The sequence below is a fragment of the Neovison vison genome, chromosome 13 (assembly GCF_020171115.1).
Source record: "Neovison vison isolate M4711 chromosome 13, ASM_NN_V1, whole genome shotgun sequence".
Taxonomy (NCBI): domain Eukaryota; kingdom Metazoa; phylum Chordata; class Mammalia; order Carnivora; family Mustelidae; genus Neogale; species Neogale vison.
In genome coordinates this window covers 29,124,377-29,138,211 of record NC_058103.1, presented here as the reverse complement: position 1 = coordinate 29,138,211, position 13,835 = coordinate 29,124,377, and the positions used below count along the sequence as shown (strand labels likewise).

Sequence of the window (13,835 nt, the reverse complement as noted above, 5' to 3'; positions counted from 1 at the left end):
GCCCGATGTGGGACTCGATCCCAGGACCCTGAGATCATGACCCGAGCCGAAGGCAGCGGCCCAACCCACTGAGCCACCCAGGCGCCCCCATTTATTTTCTATTTTCTTTTTATAACCCATTATCTCAAATCTTGCCTCTGGTACCAATCTCTGTTGCAGCGGGGGGGGGGGATTCTTTTGCTATAAAATACAGTAATTAAAAAAGAAAGTTACAACTTGAAGGGTATACTAAGACCCAATAAGGGGAAGGAAATTTGTTTAAAAGCAAACCATCAGGGGCACCTGGGTGGGTTAAGCCTCTGCCTTCAGCTCAGGTCATGATCTCAGGGTCCTGGGATCAAGCCCCACATTGGGCTCCTCTGCTCAGCAGGGAACCTGCTTCCTCCCTCTCTCTGCCTGCCTCTCTGCCCACTTGTGATCGCTCTCTCTGTGTCAAATAAATAAATAAAATCTTTTAAAAAATAAAAAATAAATAAAAAACAAACTGCACGTTTCTATGCATCCAGGATAGAAAGATGATGTAACAAAATTTAAGAAATTGTCTAACTAGTGGAAGAACCTCCAGATTTCTCCCTTTCATCTTCGTGAAAGTGAAAATAAAACTTTAAAATGAGACATTTCAAGTGCTCTCTGCGTGTGTAAATACACACTCACTCTAAAGGTTGCTGACACGCCGGCAGAACATAATTCTCATGAGGAAAGCAGCCACCTTTGGTTTTTTAAACCCATGTTCAGGGATTGTCCAAGGGCGCGGAGGGAAAGCCGGCGGCTCCTCGGCCCTCCCCGGCTCTCCAGTGGGGTTCTGAAGCCTGAGCTGACTCCTCCCGCTCCCTGGCAGAGGGCTGAGGGCAGTGGGAGAGGAGCTCTAAGCTATAAAAAAAAAAAAAAAAAAAAAGTTCGAGTTTTATTTCCTTCTAAGGCATCCTGAGTCAGTGGGTGCTCCAGCCCCCAGTGCCCCCGGGGAAGTTCAGCTCAAATCGGAAATGTGTGTGTGTCTGTGTTTCCTGAGCCAAAGCTGCTGAAAACCCAGAGGACGTCGCCACTTGGACTGAATCTCTGCGCGCAGAGTGGGAGCTTCCTATTTCTGTCCTGGGAGGAGGATGGAAGTCACTTAATGATCAGTTTCTCTGACCCACGTTCCAGTATTACATCACAGTCTAACAGCGAGCTTACCCTCCGCTCCGCTCCCCACACGGAGCTGCTGACACTTTAAAAATCCCATTTGTCACCTCAAAGCATACAGCACGCCCACACTATTTTGCCTCCCACCCTTGAGGCTGCAATTTTTTTTTTTTTTTTTTTTTAGGTTTTATTTTTCATTTATTTGAGAGAGAGCACGCGCGAGAGAGCACAAGCAGGGGGAGGGGGGGAGGGGCAGAAGGAGAGGGAGAAGCAGACTCCCTGATGAAGGGGGAGCTGATGCGGGGCTGGATCCCAGGACCCTGGGGATCACAAGCAAGCTGAGGGCAGACCCTTAAGCAACTGAGCTCCCCCCCACCCCCGCAGGCACCCCAGGCCACAGTTTCAACTTTAACAAGTGATGCTAAGCTGGGTTGGTCAGAATCCCAGAAAGCCACTTAGTCCAATCATCTTATTTTACCGGGGAAACTGAGGCCCAGAGAAGCAAAGTGTCTGCCCATAGCTACAGAGGAACAAAACCAAAACTAAGACCCAGGGCAAAAAAAGTATCAGGGCAGAGGGTTCTGTCCCCAAGAAAATATCCACGTCCTCTAATTCAGCTCCTGTATACAGGAGGAACCAAATGTTTCCTGCAAGTGGGGCTCAAGCCTTCTGAGCAGCAGCTCTCCCTGTCATCTTGCCCCTTCTTTTCAGCCCTCTTGCTGCTTTTGTGTAGAAGGAAACAAGCAAGGTAGCCTGGAAAAGATCCTTCTGGAAACAGAGGTGGCCTTTCCTGCTGCAGAACTTTGTGTAGGATCAGGGTGTGGACCAGGACTGATCAAGGGAAAGGTTTCAACCCCAGAGCTGGAAAGTTGCCTCCCGCCCCTTTCCTAAGCCCCTCTGCTTTTGACACAGCGAGAAGCACATGCTTATGTAATTTCAAATTCCCATCCAATTTTTTAAAGTGTATTTCTCCATGCCGTTCCTGAAAACCCTTGGGTTTAACAACGAGGTACATCTTTTTATGGTGTGTTTTCCCACGTAGAGCGGACCTGGATACGGTAATAGGCCACGAGATCGTGTTCCAGTGTCGGCTATGAACACATGAACCTAAACTGAAAACTAGAGCAAAGCTGTGCCGGGGTGTGTCCGTGGGGTTTCTGGCCTCTCGCGCTTACCTATTGTCCTAGAGCCTGGGTGGAATTACATCCGGGGTCAGGTGTACCTTGTTCATCAGGCAGAAGGGACCAGGGGATACACAGAGCTAAAAACCTACACATTCACAGTTAGAGATGAAAGGCTGCAGAAATGTTTATTGAATACAGTGCCAGGTTTATAAATAAAACTTATTTACAATTTCCATAGAGTTGGTCCCCCATCAGAGAGGTGGTTAAATCTCCAAACAGTTTATCTCAAGATTTACAGAAAACGTTCAAGTACATCTCCTTGTCCAATTGCCACGGTGAAGGGTAACTTCTGTTACCAGGACTACCACCATCTTTGCTACGGACGTGGTTTAAGGAACCTCACAAGAGCTGGAGAAAGACCACACGCTCCACCCGCGCCGCTACCTTCTTACTCCAAGGGATCCAGACAGCGAAGGATTTCTGTCTCCTACAAGACAACCTCGAGGGATTGGAAAGAAAGAAAAACACTAACTTCCAGCTGAAGGGGATAGGTTAAGACACGTTCGTGGAAACTCGTCACTGCCAAAAGGGGGAATGTAGTTTGGATATATAATAATTAATTCCAATGTCTAAAATTAATCGAGTAAACCAAAGAGCAGACTTTTGACCAAATTTACATTCTTTGTTGAGGAAGAAGTTCCCAGTATGCTGCGGGGCTGGTAATACGCGGGTACGCTGACGGGCCACAGCGGCACTCGGGAGGCCTACTGGACGGCCACTTGTCACAACACAGGTTACAGGTAGGAGTCAGACATGCATTTATAAAGAGAATATAAAAATATGTACAGTAGCTAATTTTCAATGTGTTTTAAGTTGCCGAAAGACACCAATTGAAGTGTGCAAAAATTCATTTGTCTAAAAATCAGAAAAAGCCTTTCCTGGCAAGAGTGCGTCAAGAGCCCATCTGAAACATCGAGATGCATTTGCCTCGCTCAACACCTACCCCCGACAGATGGAGAACAAAACTATGAAAGTGCTTGCCAAGGACTCAGCAGTTTCTAACGGCAAGTCTCAGGCTCAAGCAGGATGCCAGTTAAACTAGTCACTTTATATATATAAATATATGTATATATTTATAGAGCAGTTAGAAGTAAGGGGCAAGAGTTTACAGGGAGGTGCTAACCAACTTTTAAGGGTACGGACCCAACACCTGGCTATTTCCTCTCACAAACGCATGCTGCAGCCTGCAAACACCCGATCTGGGCTGGTCTTCCCCTCAAAAGCCAGAGGGAAAACAGCTCCTGGGACCGGGCTGCCCCCTGCACCAAGTTGGGACTCAGCACTCCCCAGGGGGGGAAAGGCTTCGCTTCCCATACAGGATGCTGGCCATGTTAAGAATCTGGTTTTTTCAAAAGCAGTCTTTTCGGAAGGACTGTGGGACCACAAAAATGGAGCCCACCCAGCTTCTAGAAAGACTTGACAGAAGAGTTAAGACAGAAGGCAAAGTTTTAAAAAGTTAAATTACCCCCAACTCTCTTTGAAACTACCAAGAAGCCATCGGACACAGGCCTGAGATGGGTCAACATGTGGCCTCCCAAAAAGAAACACTCAGGAACCCCCGGTTCTCCCTCTCTCACCTGAAGAACCTCCAAGGTGTTCCTTCCAGATTCGGGGAATCTGACAAGTCCCCTCCAGCTCCAGGTCTCCTCTACAACCACCCAGTCTAAGGACCAACGGCAGAAGTAGATGGGCGGGCTCCTCTCCACTGCTCTGACCTGTCCCTCTGGCAGGAAATCTAACAAGCTGCAAAACGCCAGAAAGACAGGGAGTAGGAGAGGGAGAAGCCAAGGGTCTCTAAAAATCAGCCCCGAACGCACCCATCTGGCTGCCAAGAGCTTCTCGCTGCCTCGGAAGCAGCCTGCCGTGGTTCCCTGGCAAATTAAAACCTCCCACAGACACTCAAAAACCCAACTCTCCTTCCTGGGGAGACACCAAATGCACATCCAGGCTACATTTCAGAAGAGTTCTGCACTAGACGCAATATTCCTTTAAAGGGGTTTTTAAAGCACACCAATCCCACTGCAAAGACCAGTACCAGCATCTCAGTTTTGGTTACAGGTTTATAATTAGACACAAAATCCCCTCCAGGCTCGAGTTTTACTTTCAAGCTGGAGGCTAGCTTTAGTTCTGCTTGGGGGGTGGGGGGGGGGGGGAGGCAGGGAGGAAGCGAAGTCAACTTTGGAAGAAAGAAAAAAAAAAAAAAAAAGGAAAAGGAGGCTGAGGGAAGTCATCATCATAAATTAAAAATCATGACTCGAAGGTGATCGGTAGTGTCTTTTAGGCAGAAAGACTGGCTTAGAAGGGACTACTGCTTCTACCACACAGCAAGGATTAAATTACAGACAGACACACTAAATCATGTCTCTTTGCACAGATGGTCTCAAGTAGTTACATAAAACAGGTAATCAGCAGCACGATTTGAGAAGAACCCCTAAGTACATGCTTGAGAAAAAGTGGTTTTTTTTTTCCTTCATTAAAGAGCGCCACTGCCTGAATTATCATTAAGTTAAACAGGGTTCACTCCCCCCCCACCCGCCCCCCCAGTGAAAATACAAGTAGACCTACATGTCCGTAGATAGGATGAAGCAATTGCTATCTGCCCGGTTTTAGGCAAGGTCTCAGGCTCAGAGGTTGGTGCTGGGATGTCAGGAGGGAGGGAGGGAGGGCGGGCGGGCAAGAAGCCCAATGCTGGGCTGCGGGCTTTTAAAGGTACTGACCTCTCCTCCGATTGCCTTGTCCCCGTTGAGATCTCAGCTTTACAAAGCATTTAACACCACTTTAAGTTAATGGTCTTTTTTTATTGGAAAAAAAAAAAAAAGACTAGCATTTACAACTTGGAATGGACGTAAATTGTAATTCCTTGATCAGCAATGTTGATGCCTGTGCTGAAGTCCACAGCCCCAGCCTACTCTGCTGGCTCCAAGTCATGGTTCAGGAGGTTTTAAAAACAGAGAGTCCAAAGATGCTCCCTTGGTAAAGGTTTTTTTGTTGTTGTTGTTGTTTTAAATTTGTGTGAATGGTGACAGCCTGACACCCATGTCACTCCAGGACAACGCGGACAACGCTAAACCAACATGTGAGGCATGCCACCCAGATGAGCGTCATGGTCACCAAGGATGGGGGCACCCAGAAGTATGAGAGGGCCGTCCTGCTAAGTGGGGCTACGTCTAGACAGCTTATCCTTCACCCATTTCTCTGCACAGCATCCTGAGGTAAACCAATTTAAAATGTTTGTTTTCAGTAAACCAGCTATGACAATTTTATACTAACAAATTGAACTAGAACCCATTTGAAGAAGTTTTCAATTTTTTTCATTTTTCGTTTTTAATACAAATGCCTGACTGTGCTCAATTGTCAAGCTGCATGCATGAAAAACTGGCCAGCCCAGTGTATTAATCATGAGCAAATGGAACCGCGAGGAGTCCACTAGGTGCTTCCTTATCATTAAGGTAGGACAAGTATTTATGTCGTAAAACTGATGTGTAGCTTGATCTTTAGGGGACAGGACCACCAACCAATACATGCAGATTTTGTGTGTGTGGACAGAAGGTACTTTTGACATTCAGTTTTGCTATATAGAAACAGAATGAGTAAATGAACTTTTTTTTTTTTTTTTGCAAGAGGTAAGTAAAAGATTCAATTTGATTCTTCTAGAAGGGGGGGGGAAAGGAGTTGAAAGTAGGCCTTCATTTTGCAGTCATCATCTGTACGAATTCTGAAAAGACAAACAATCATAACTTGTGGTTATCTTCAAAAGCAGTTTGAATGAACACAACATCTCTACTCCGCATAAATAAAATAAATAAAGATCAGGGTCTCGTGAAGCAGTTAACTTGTTTCTAGATACCACAGGGAGGACTGTTCAAAACTAAGCTGAAGAGACTAATGCAGCGTTTTTACCTTCATAGTTGACTTGCCCGTCTCCATCAATATCTGCTTCTCTGATCATTTCATCTACTTCTTCATCTGTTAGTTTCTCCCCTAAGTTGGTCATGACATGACGAAGCTCTGCCGCACTGATGTAACCGTTGCCATCCTGTGAACATTAAGCAGTTGCTAATGAGGGCGGCGGAGAGGGCTTCCCAACGGGCACAGGCCACCCAGCTCCGGTTCCCCCACCAAGCCACCAAGCGCATGCCCTCGGCCAGCACCGAAATGCAGGGGCTTGGAAAACACTAAGGAATGGGACGCCTGGGTGGCGCAGTTGGTTGGACGACTGCCTCCAGCTCAGGGCGTGATCCTGGAGTCCCGGGATCGAGTCCCACATCAGGCTCCCAGCTCCATGGGGAGTCTGCTTCGCTCTCTGACCTTCTCCTCGCTCATGCTCTCTCTCACTATCTCTCTCTCTCAAATAAATAAAACGAAATCTTTAAAAAAAAAAAAAACAAAAAACACTAAGGAACCGAAAGCAGCAATCAAGAAGCTTGGTTCAAAATTCCCCACTGCTTATCATCATGCTCACCCCCGCCTAATTTAAGGCTGCTGCAGCTAAGTCAGCTTATTTCAAAGCAAGATCACCACAGAGGCCCAGGCAATTCAGTGTAAGTGTTCTAAGTATTTCAGAAATGGTGGCAAAGCAGCGGGACAGGCTGCAACTCAGACGCAGGATTACCTTGTCAAAGACTCGGAATGCCTCGCGAATTTCTTCTTCGCTGTCTGTATCTTTCATTTTTCTAGCCATCATAGTCAAGAATTCCGGGAAGTCAATGGTGCCATTACCTCAAATAAGAAAACAAAAGCTCGCATAAAATAAATGAACCGGCAATGCTCCCCAGTGGGGGGAACATCTTCAAAGCACGGCAGAGAAGGGTTAAGACTCTCTCGGACAAACCGGTTGAGTTATTTATTTTACGAGGTTAAACCATGTGTAAGTCTCAACTGTTCAAATACTTCGCAGGGATTTCACATGACTCATGTAATCCAAACTAGTCATCAGCGCCCAGGAGAGCACTTCAGGATGCAAAGGAAACTGCACGTGGAGGTTCCTGACCACTAAAGGCAGTTGTGCAGTTCAAAAGAAGGCCTACAGCACCCTTCCATTCCTGCAGGAAGCCCTCGAGACAACATCTCCCCACCCCCCCTCCCCCGACCCCAGGCTGAGGGTAAGCCCCTGGCCCTACCTCTGCCTTGGTTCGTGACCCTGGGTCAAGTCCCAGAACTGGCCTGCCAGTACAACAGAATGTTTTATGGAAGAAAAGGATTATGGAAGTGGGGGCAAAAACAGACTTTCTTATACCACAGACCATAAATTATCACAGTCTTCTCCAGAAGCCATTTCCTGCCCACATTCTGATGATAAGTCACCTAATCATTTTTTTCTCTAGCTCAGGATCTTTGCTTTCCCAGTAAGTGCAAGGCTCGGAAGTGTTTTCATAGCTCAGACCACTACCACTTAGGTAACTGGGTCGGAACAGCCTGTTCTACGGCCAGTATTCTAAATAACTTCCCCTCTAAAACTAAGAGTTGGCGAGCACCCACAAAGACAGAAACAATTAACAGTATAACTTAAATTAAATGGAAACAGAATTAAATGGGAAAAAGCCCTGGGTTAAAATATTCATTTTCACCAGTACCTTTAAATCAAAGTGATTCAGAAATCCCTTTGGCCTCCAAAATTTTAAACCATCATGATATTCACACAAGACAAAGTAAATTATTTGAAGTGCTATCTCATAACCACGCAGAGCAGACACCCTTGGGCATTACGTTTATTCATTACTAGATTCTGTAGCCTGAGTCAGTTTCTCCTTCCTTGCTCCATACAATCTAAGGGCCTAATACACTTTGCCAGTCCCTAAGTACCATTTCCCAGAGTTCCCATAAAACAGGGAGTGGCCACCCCATGTTCCCAGATGGCCAATCATCTTAGCAGTCAACCAAGAGGGAGTTCTGAAGTACCCCTTTTCCGGAACATTGAAAGGGACAAAAACTCTTTTCAAAGTAGCTCAAATGGGCTGAAACCACTTGTTAAAGAGCTCACCCAGCTTTTCAATGTGCATGACCAGACAAATTTAATTCTACTTTATCACTTTATGATACCACATTTGTTTAAAAGGTTACTTTCAAGCCAATCGTCTAGAAAATAATCTAGATCCAAATTGCTTATTCTTAGCTCATTTTAAAAAATTTCCCATGTTCTACGATGTTATACATTATCTGCATGTACATGGTTTCCAAAAGGACAGCTTTTTGAGAAGGAAATGCTCAAAAACTGCTTCCTGAGAGAAGTGAGCAGTAGCAGGTTACTATCCACTGTTCTAGAGTCCAGAAGAATCGGTGACCAACTGGTGACCCCATTACAAGGGCTACTGTTTATTCCTTCTTGCTCTGCACTTTACTCATCTTCCCCTTCTGTTAGGTTTTATAGTCTACTCCCCACAGTCTTCGAGCACTCCATGTCCAAACTTTATACGACCCTCAAAATTCTCTGTAATAGGGGCGCCTGGGTGGCTCAGTGGGTTAAGCCGCTGCCTTCGGCTCGGGTCATGATCTCAGGGTCCTGGGATCGAGTCCCGCATCGGGCTCTCTGCTCGGCAGGGAGCCTGCTTCCTCCTCTCTCTCTGCCTGCCTCTCTGCCTACTTGTGATCTCTCTCTGTCAAATAAATAAGTAAAAATCTTAAAAAAAAAAAAAATTCTCTGTAATAAATACATCTACAACTCCTGCTGTACTCAACTCGACACTAAAGTCTAAGGGTCTCTCCTTCCATTTCACTTCCCACTCCTCTTGGAGACAGTCAGCTTTTAGAAAAGGTCTATGGCTTTTTATTTTTACTTCCCCAGAGGACTCAGTGGAGACTCATGGGCCAGTTGATAAAAAAGACTGAGCTGTAGGTCACGGCAAGTAGAAAAGAACAATATGCCGATCTGATCCAGGAAACGTTCTAGACAGTGAGCACAGCCAAAGGCAGGCCCATAATCTTCTATTTTCATTGTCAGCGGCCGTCAGGCAACCACCAAAAGGATCGCTGCACATTTGCTTTGCTCTGGGGACCTGAAAGACAATCTTGTGACATGTCTGAACTTGAATTACGCAACACTGGCACTCATTCATAGGTCTGAGCCCTCACCGTCAGCATCCACCTCGTTGATCATATCCTGCAATTCGGCTTCTGTTGGGTTCTGACCCAGTGACCTCATGACAGTTCCGAGTTCCTTTGTTGTGATGGTGCCGTCGCCATCTTTGTCAAATAGGGAGAAAGCTTCCTTGAACTCTGAAAACAGAAGTTTACCCTTTAGAATGAATGTCTTTACCCAACCCGGCCACAGCACACACTTCCCTGGGGCTTGCCAAAGCAAACCGTCCAAGTCTGCAACTTATCACAAGTTGCCTCGTCTTTATCTCCTGAAATAAAAGACCACAACAGTCCTATTGGACAGCCTTCATTCCGTAGTCCATAAAGCAGACACTGCTCCTGGTAACTGGTTCCATAAAACCACACAGTACTCTCACGTTTTTAAAGAAAACTAAACTTAAAACACACTTAAATTAGTCCTCAGTCCAATCTGACAAGTGAAGATTGGTCCCCATGCTCCCCTAAGGCCCCTTCCAGTTCAACTGCTCCAGCCACAGGAATGCCTTTCACAGCAACATGAAGGGGTTATTAGAAATGCACCCTCCCAGGGAACCAGAGTTCTCTCTATATGGCACTTATTTCAAAGGCATCCCTGGTTTCCTAAAGAGAAATCATCTCAAGAGTCCTCAAAGGAATCATCAAAGCTAGAATCTAAACTGACTCCCTTTCCAATTATTACAGTAGAACTAACCCTCATTTCCACCCATTCCCATGTATTTTCAAAGAGCAAGCACGAGTCTTCAGGGTAAATTACGAAAAGACCTGCAGCATAAGAATACTGAACTCCGCTGTAAGCAGCAGGCTCCCGGCACTCCCACCACATGCAAAGCCGCGACCGGCATGAGCCAGTCAAACATGCCAGAGTGGAACAAGGATTCCCAGCTCCACTTCCACATGGCCTGACATGCTGGCAAGGAATGAACACCTGACCTAAATATTTCTGCTTCTTGCTTCCATTTAAATAAATTCTTAAGAAACCGTTCCAATTATAGTGGGGTGGGGGTGGGAGGGAAGGGTCAGAGAAGTTATTCAAAAGGAGTCAAGCCTCATTCTGGCCTAAGGGGACCCCCTGAAGTCATCAACTTACCAGCGATCTGTTCTTCGGTGAGCTGATCAGCCTACATAAAGAAAGAAGAGGTATACCTCAGTGCACAAGCACTGATGGAGAGCAGCAGAGTTTTCCCAATTATACTTTTGATATTGACCTTTCAAAAATCACTCTTTGAAAAAAAAAAAAGCCAACCACGTGAAACTGCTAGCCACTAAATGAAAACAATGAGAATAAAGGGAACACTTTATGCTACTTGAAAAAACAAAGGATGACAAAGAAGTGACATTTCACTTCACGTTTTCTTTGCTGAGCCAATGGCTAATGCACTCTGAGGTCTAACGAGGAAGGGTCAGTTCATAATTTGAAAAATGGCACCTCTAGTGGCAAAAGGCCCCACCACACCGGAGGCAGCAGCCAGCTCAGAGAAAGAAGAGCGCCACCTACTGCGCCAGGGACACCGCAGTCCCCCCTTCCATCGGAGGATGCCAGCCTGACGGCTGCTGTCACCACCGCCAGGATCGCGGCCAGGGGCAGGCTTTTAGCGCACCTTGCGCATTGCTGCGGGCGCTCCAAAATCTCCAAACAGGCGTTACATAATGGCCTTGGGTTGGATTAACAGGCTTCAGTATCTATTTTATGAAATACAATTAAGTGGAAAATATAAATATACCGCAATGGTTCACCCCCACCAACTTCCATGCAATAAATGCTTTTCCATTTAAATTAGGCAGTTATTTATGAAAAGCCCCCCCATTTGTAAGGGCTGATGCCCTCAATCAAATTATCTTTGATAAAGAAGCCAGGAAAAAATGCAACCATCCTACTACTGAGCTGTTACAAAACCGCAAACGTGAAGTACCACAAAGGTACGAAATAATTATGAGTCTCTACCATGTCTTTTTTGGAAAAAGAGCAACTACTAACTTTGCTAGAGAATATTCACCAATTTTCAGGATGACAGAAGAGCTGCTCGGATAAAGCCACTTTACTGAGGTGGTGATGGCCACGCAGGTTATTTGCACTTGTTTTGTCTGGTCCCTGCAACACGGAACCTGTGACCTGTACCTTGGGGCGGGGGGAGTAGGGAGTAGGGAGTAGCTTCCAGAATGCAAGGAGAGCTAATAAGTATTTTTATTTTAATGACGGACACCTAAGGAAGCCAGTTACAAAACAAGTCCTAATAGAAAGCTAACCACGTTATGTTTACACTGATCTTAAATGAAAACTTTCCCAATAGGTGCGGTGTTCCAATATAGTGATTTGGGGGAAAACTTATTTTTTCAAATTAGAATTAGGTCTTCCTTCCTTTCTCCCCCAGTCATCGGAAGGCGATTTTCTTTATATCGCATGAAGGAGACACGATGATTTATGTAATGCCAGGACAACATCTGTCTTTGTACCACAGGAAGCCCTGCCACACCTCGAACGAGAAGCTGTCACCTAACCGGGAAGAACAGTCCCACCTCACCACAAAACTCTCCTGGTAAGAGAGCTTTCCGAGAGCATCAGCCTTCCTCGACAAAGAAATACCCACCCCCAAATCGCTCTGGTCTAAAGGGCAAAGGTGCTCTGAACCTGTCGGGAGCCATCTCCCCGTCCCGCCAAGCCAGAAAGCGCTGTGGGTGATGTCAGCCCAGCCCGCCCATAGAGGAAGGGGGCTGAAGAAAACACACCCAGCCAGGCGCACAGGCGCATCTGGCAATCTAGAGGCTGCAGAGAAAGCGGAAACGTGGAGGGCATCTCCCTGCGGACTGCAAAGTGGCGAGGGGCCAGGCAGGGATGCGTGCCCCGAGAGCAGGCGGGATGCGGAGGGACGAGGGAGCCCCAGGGTGGGGGCACCGCCCTTCCCTGGCCAGGATCACCCCCCCACACTCCCACCCCCGCTCCGGGACCGCGCGGCGAGAGGGGGCCAAGCCCGCCCCGCGCCTCCCACCCGCTTCTGCTCCCCCAGGCGGCGAGCCGCACCGCCGCCTCCTACCGGAGCAGAAACTTTGCGTCTCTAATGGAAACCGAGCCGCGCGCCAGCTCCCTCCTCCCCCGCCCCCCCCCGCCCCAATTAGCTCGAGCCGAGTGCCTCCCTCGGGAAGGGACCTCCGGGGTACAGAGGATCAAGCACGCCTTCACTGCCGCACTGGGTGGGGGGCTGCAGGGGTGCGAAACATGGGGACACGAGCCCCGGCCACACGGCGGGGCCCCGCCCGGGCGCAGGGCGGCCGGCCCGCCGCTTCCGCCCTCTCCGCCCCCCACCCCTCGCCTTCCTGCCCCCACCCCACCCTTCCCCGGCTCCTTCCTTCCCAGCCCACGCCCGCGCCGCGCCCCCCGGGAGGGAGGAGGAATAGCTGCTGAGCCAGGGCACCCAGCGGGGTCGTCGGGTGGGGGAGGAGGTGGACGCGGACTGCGCCCCCCACGCCCGGGCCGAAGCAATGTGCGCCACCGGCTAGGTCGGGCCCATTCATTCTCCGCAGCCAGCCCGACCCCCCGCCTCTGTGCCTAGGGTGGAGGGCGGCGGGGGGGGCCCAGGGGAGGGATCGAGTGCCCGGCCCCGCCCGGCTCCCCCGCCCCCCGGGGCCCCGGCCCAGGCGCAGCGCTGCGGGAAGCCCGGGTGCGGCGCGCTGGATGCAGTGGTGCGGGGCTGGGGGAGGGGGTGGATGCGGAAGGCCCCGGTGCAGCTGCGGCCGGAGCCCCTGCCCGCGGACAGCCCACGGCCAAGTCCAGCTCCAAGAGGGACCAAAATTTAATTAAGAAACCCTGGCCGAAAAAGCGAAATGCAAATCCAAAATGCGTCCTCCTTAACTGCAGCTGCTGCGTAACACCCGGAAAAGAGGGAAAAAAAAACCCACACCGAAAAAAAGGGGGGGGGCGCTCAACTCAAAATTTGGGAAGAAATGGGCAGACAGCTGCTACGCCGCCGTTTACCACTCCCGACCTACCATGGTGCGAGCGAAGGGAAGAAGAGCAGAGGGAGCGAGGGTGGCTGCACCAGCGCAGGGGCTGTGACGGCGGGGGGTGCCTCCGCTGCTGTAGCTGCTGCTGCTAAGGCGCGATGTGCGCTCAGCGCTGTGCCGCTGCCGCCGCCCGACTGTGAGTAACGGCGCCGCGCCCGCGAGGCTCCCAGCACCACTGCCGAAGTGCGGAGCTGCGCCCGGCGGTATATATACGGCGCTCCGTATCCCTCCGCCACGGCGCTGCCGGCTCGCTCCGAGCGGCGCTGGGAGGGCCGGGCCTCGCCCGGTTGGCCTCGCCCCCGTCGCGCCCCGCCTCCCGCCTCCCGCCTCCCGTCTCTCTCCTCCCGGGCGCGCCTGCCGCGGGCCCAACCTGGGGCCCCGGGACGCGGCGGGTTCGCTGAGAGGCGAGAGGTCGTGGGGCTGGGGCCGACGCAGGAGCAAGTGGAGCGAGGAATCCCC

The 13,835-nt window shown here is 49.3% G+C and overlaps 1 protein-coding gene across 1 annotated transcript; it reads right to left on the bottom strand.

Moving 5' to 3' along the window:
- Window positions 1–2,412: 2,412 nt before the first annotated feature.
- CALM1 (calmodulin 1) lies at window positions 2,413–13,566 on the bottom strand. The gene is made up of 6 exons (XM_044232149.1): window positions 13,362–13,566; window positions 10,468–10,498; window positions 9,375–9,518; window positions 6,919–7,025; window positions 6,207–6,342; window positions 2,413–6,021 (listed from the first exon to the last, which is right to left on the bottom strand). The coding sequence occupies exons 1-6, from the start codon at window positions 13,362–13,364 to the stop codon at window positions 5,993–5,995; spliced, it is 450 nt and encodes a 149-aa protein (XP_044088084.1). The 5' UTR covers window positions 13,365–13,566; the 3' UTR covers window positions 2,413–5,992.
- Between the last annotated feature and the right edge of the window lie 269 nt (window positions 13,567–13,835).

Coding starts and splice junctions, on each gene's coding strand:
- CALM1 (XM_044232149.1), bottom strand. Junction 6,343..6,918: donor CATTCCGAGTCTTTGACAAG/GTAATCCTGCGT, acceptor TAATGTTCACAG/GATGGCAACGGTTACATCAG. Junction 6,022..6,206: donor CGGGCAAGTCAACTATGAAG/GTAAAAACGCTG, acceptor TTGTCTTTTCAG/AATTCGTACAGATGATGACT.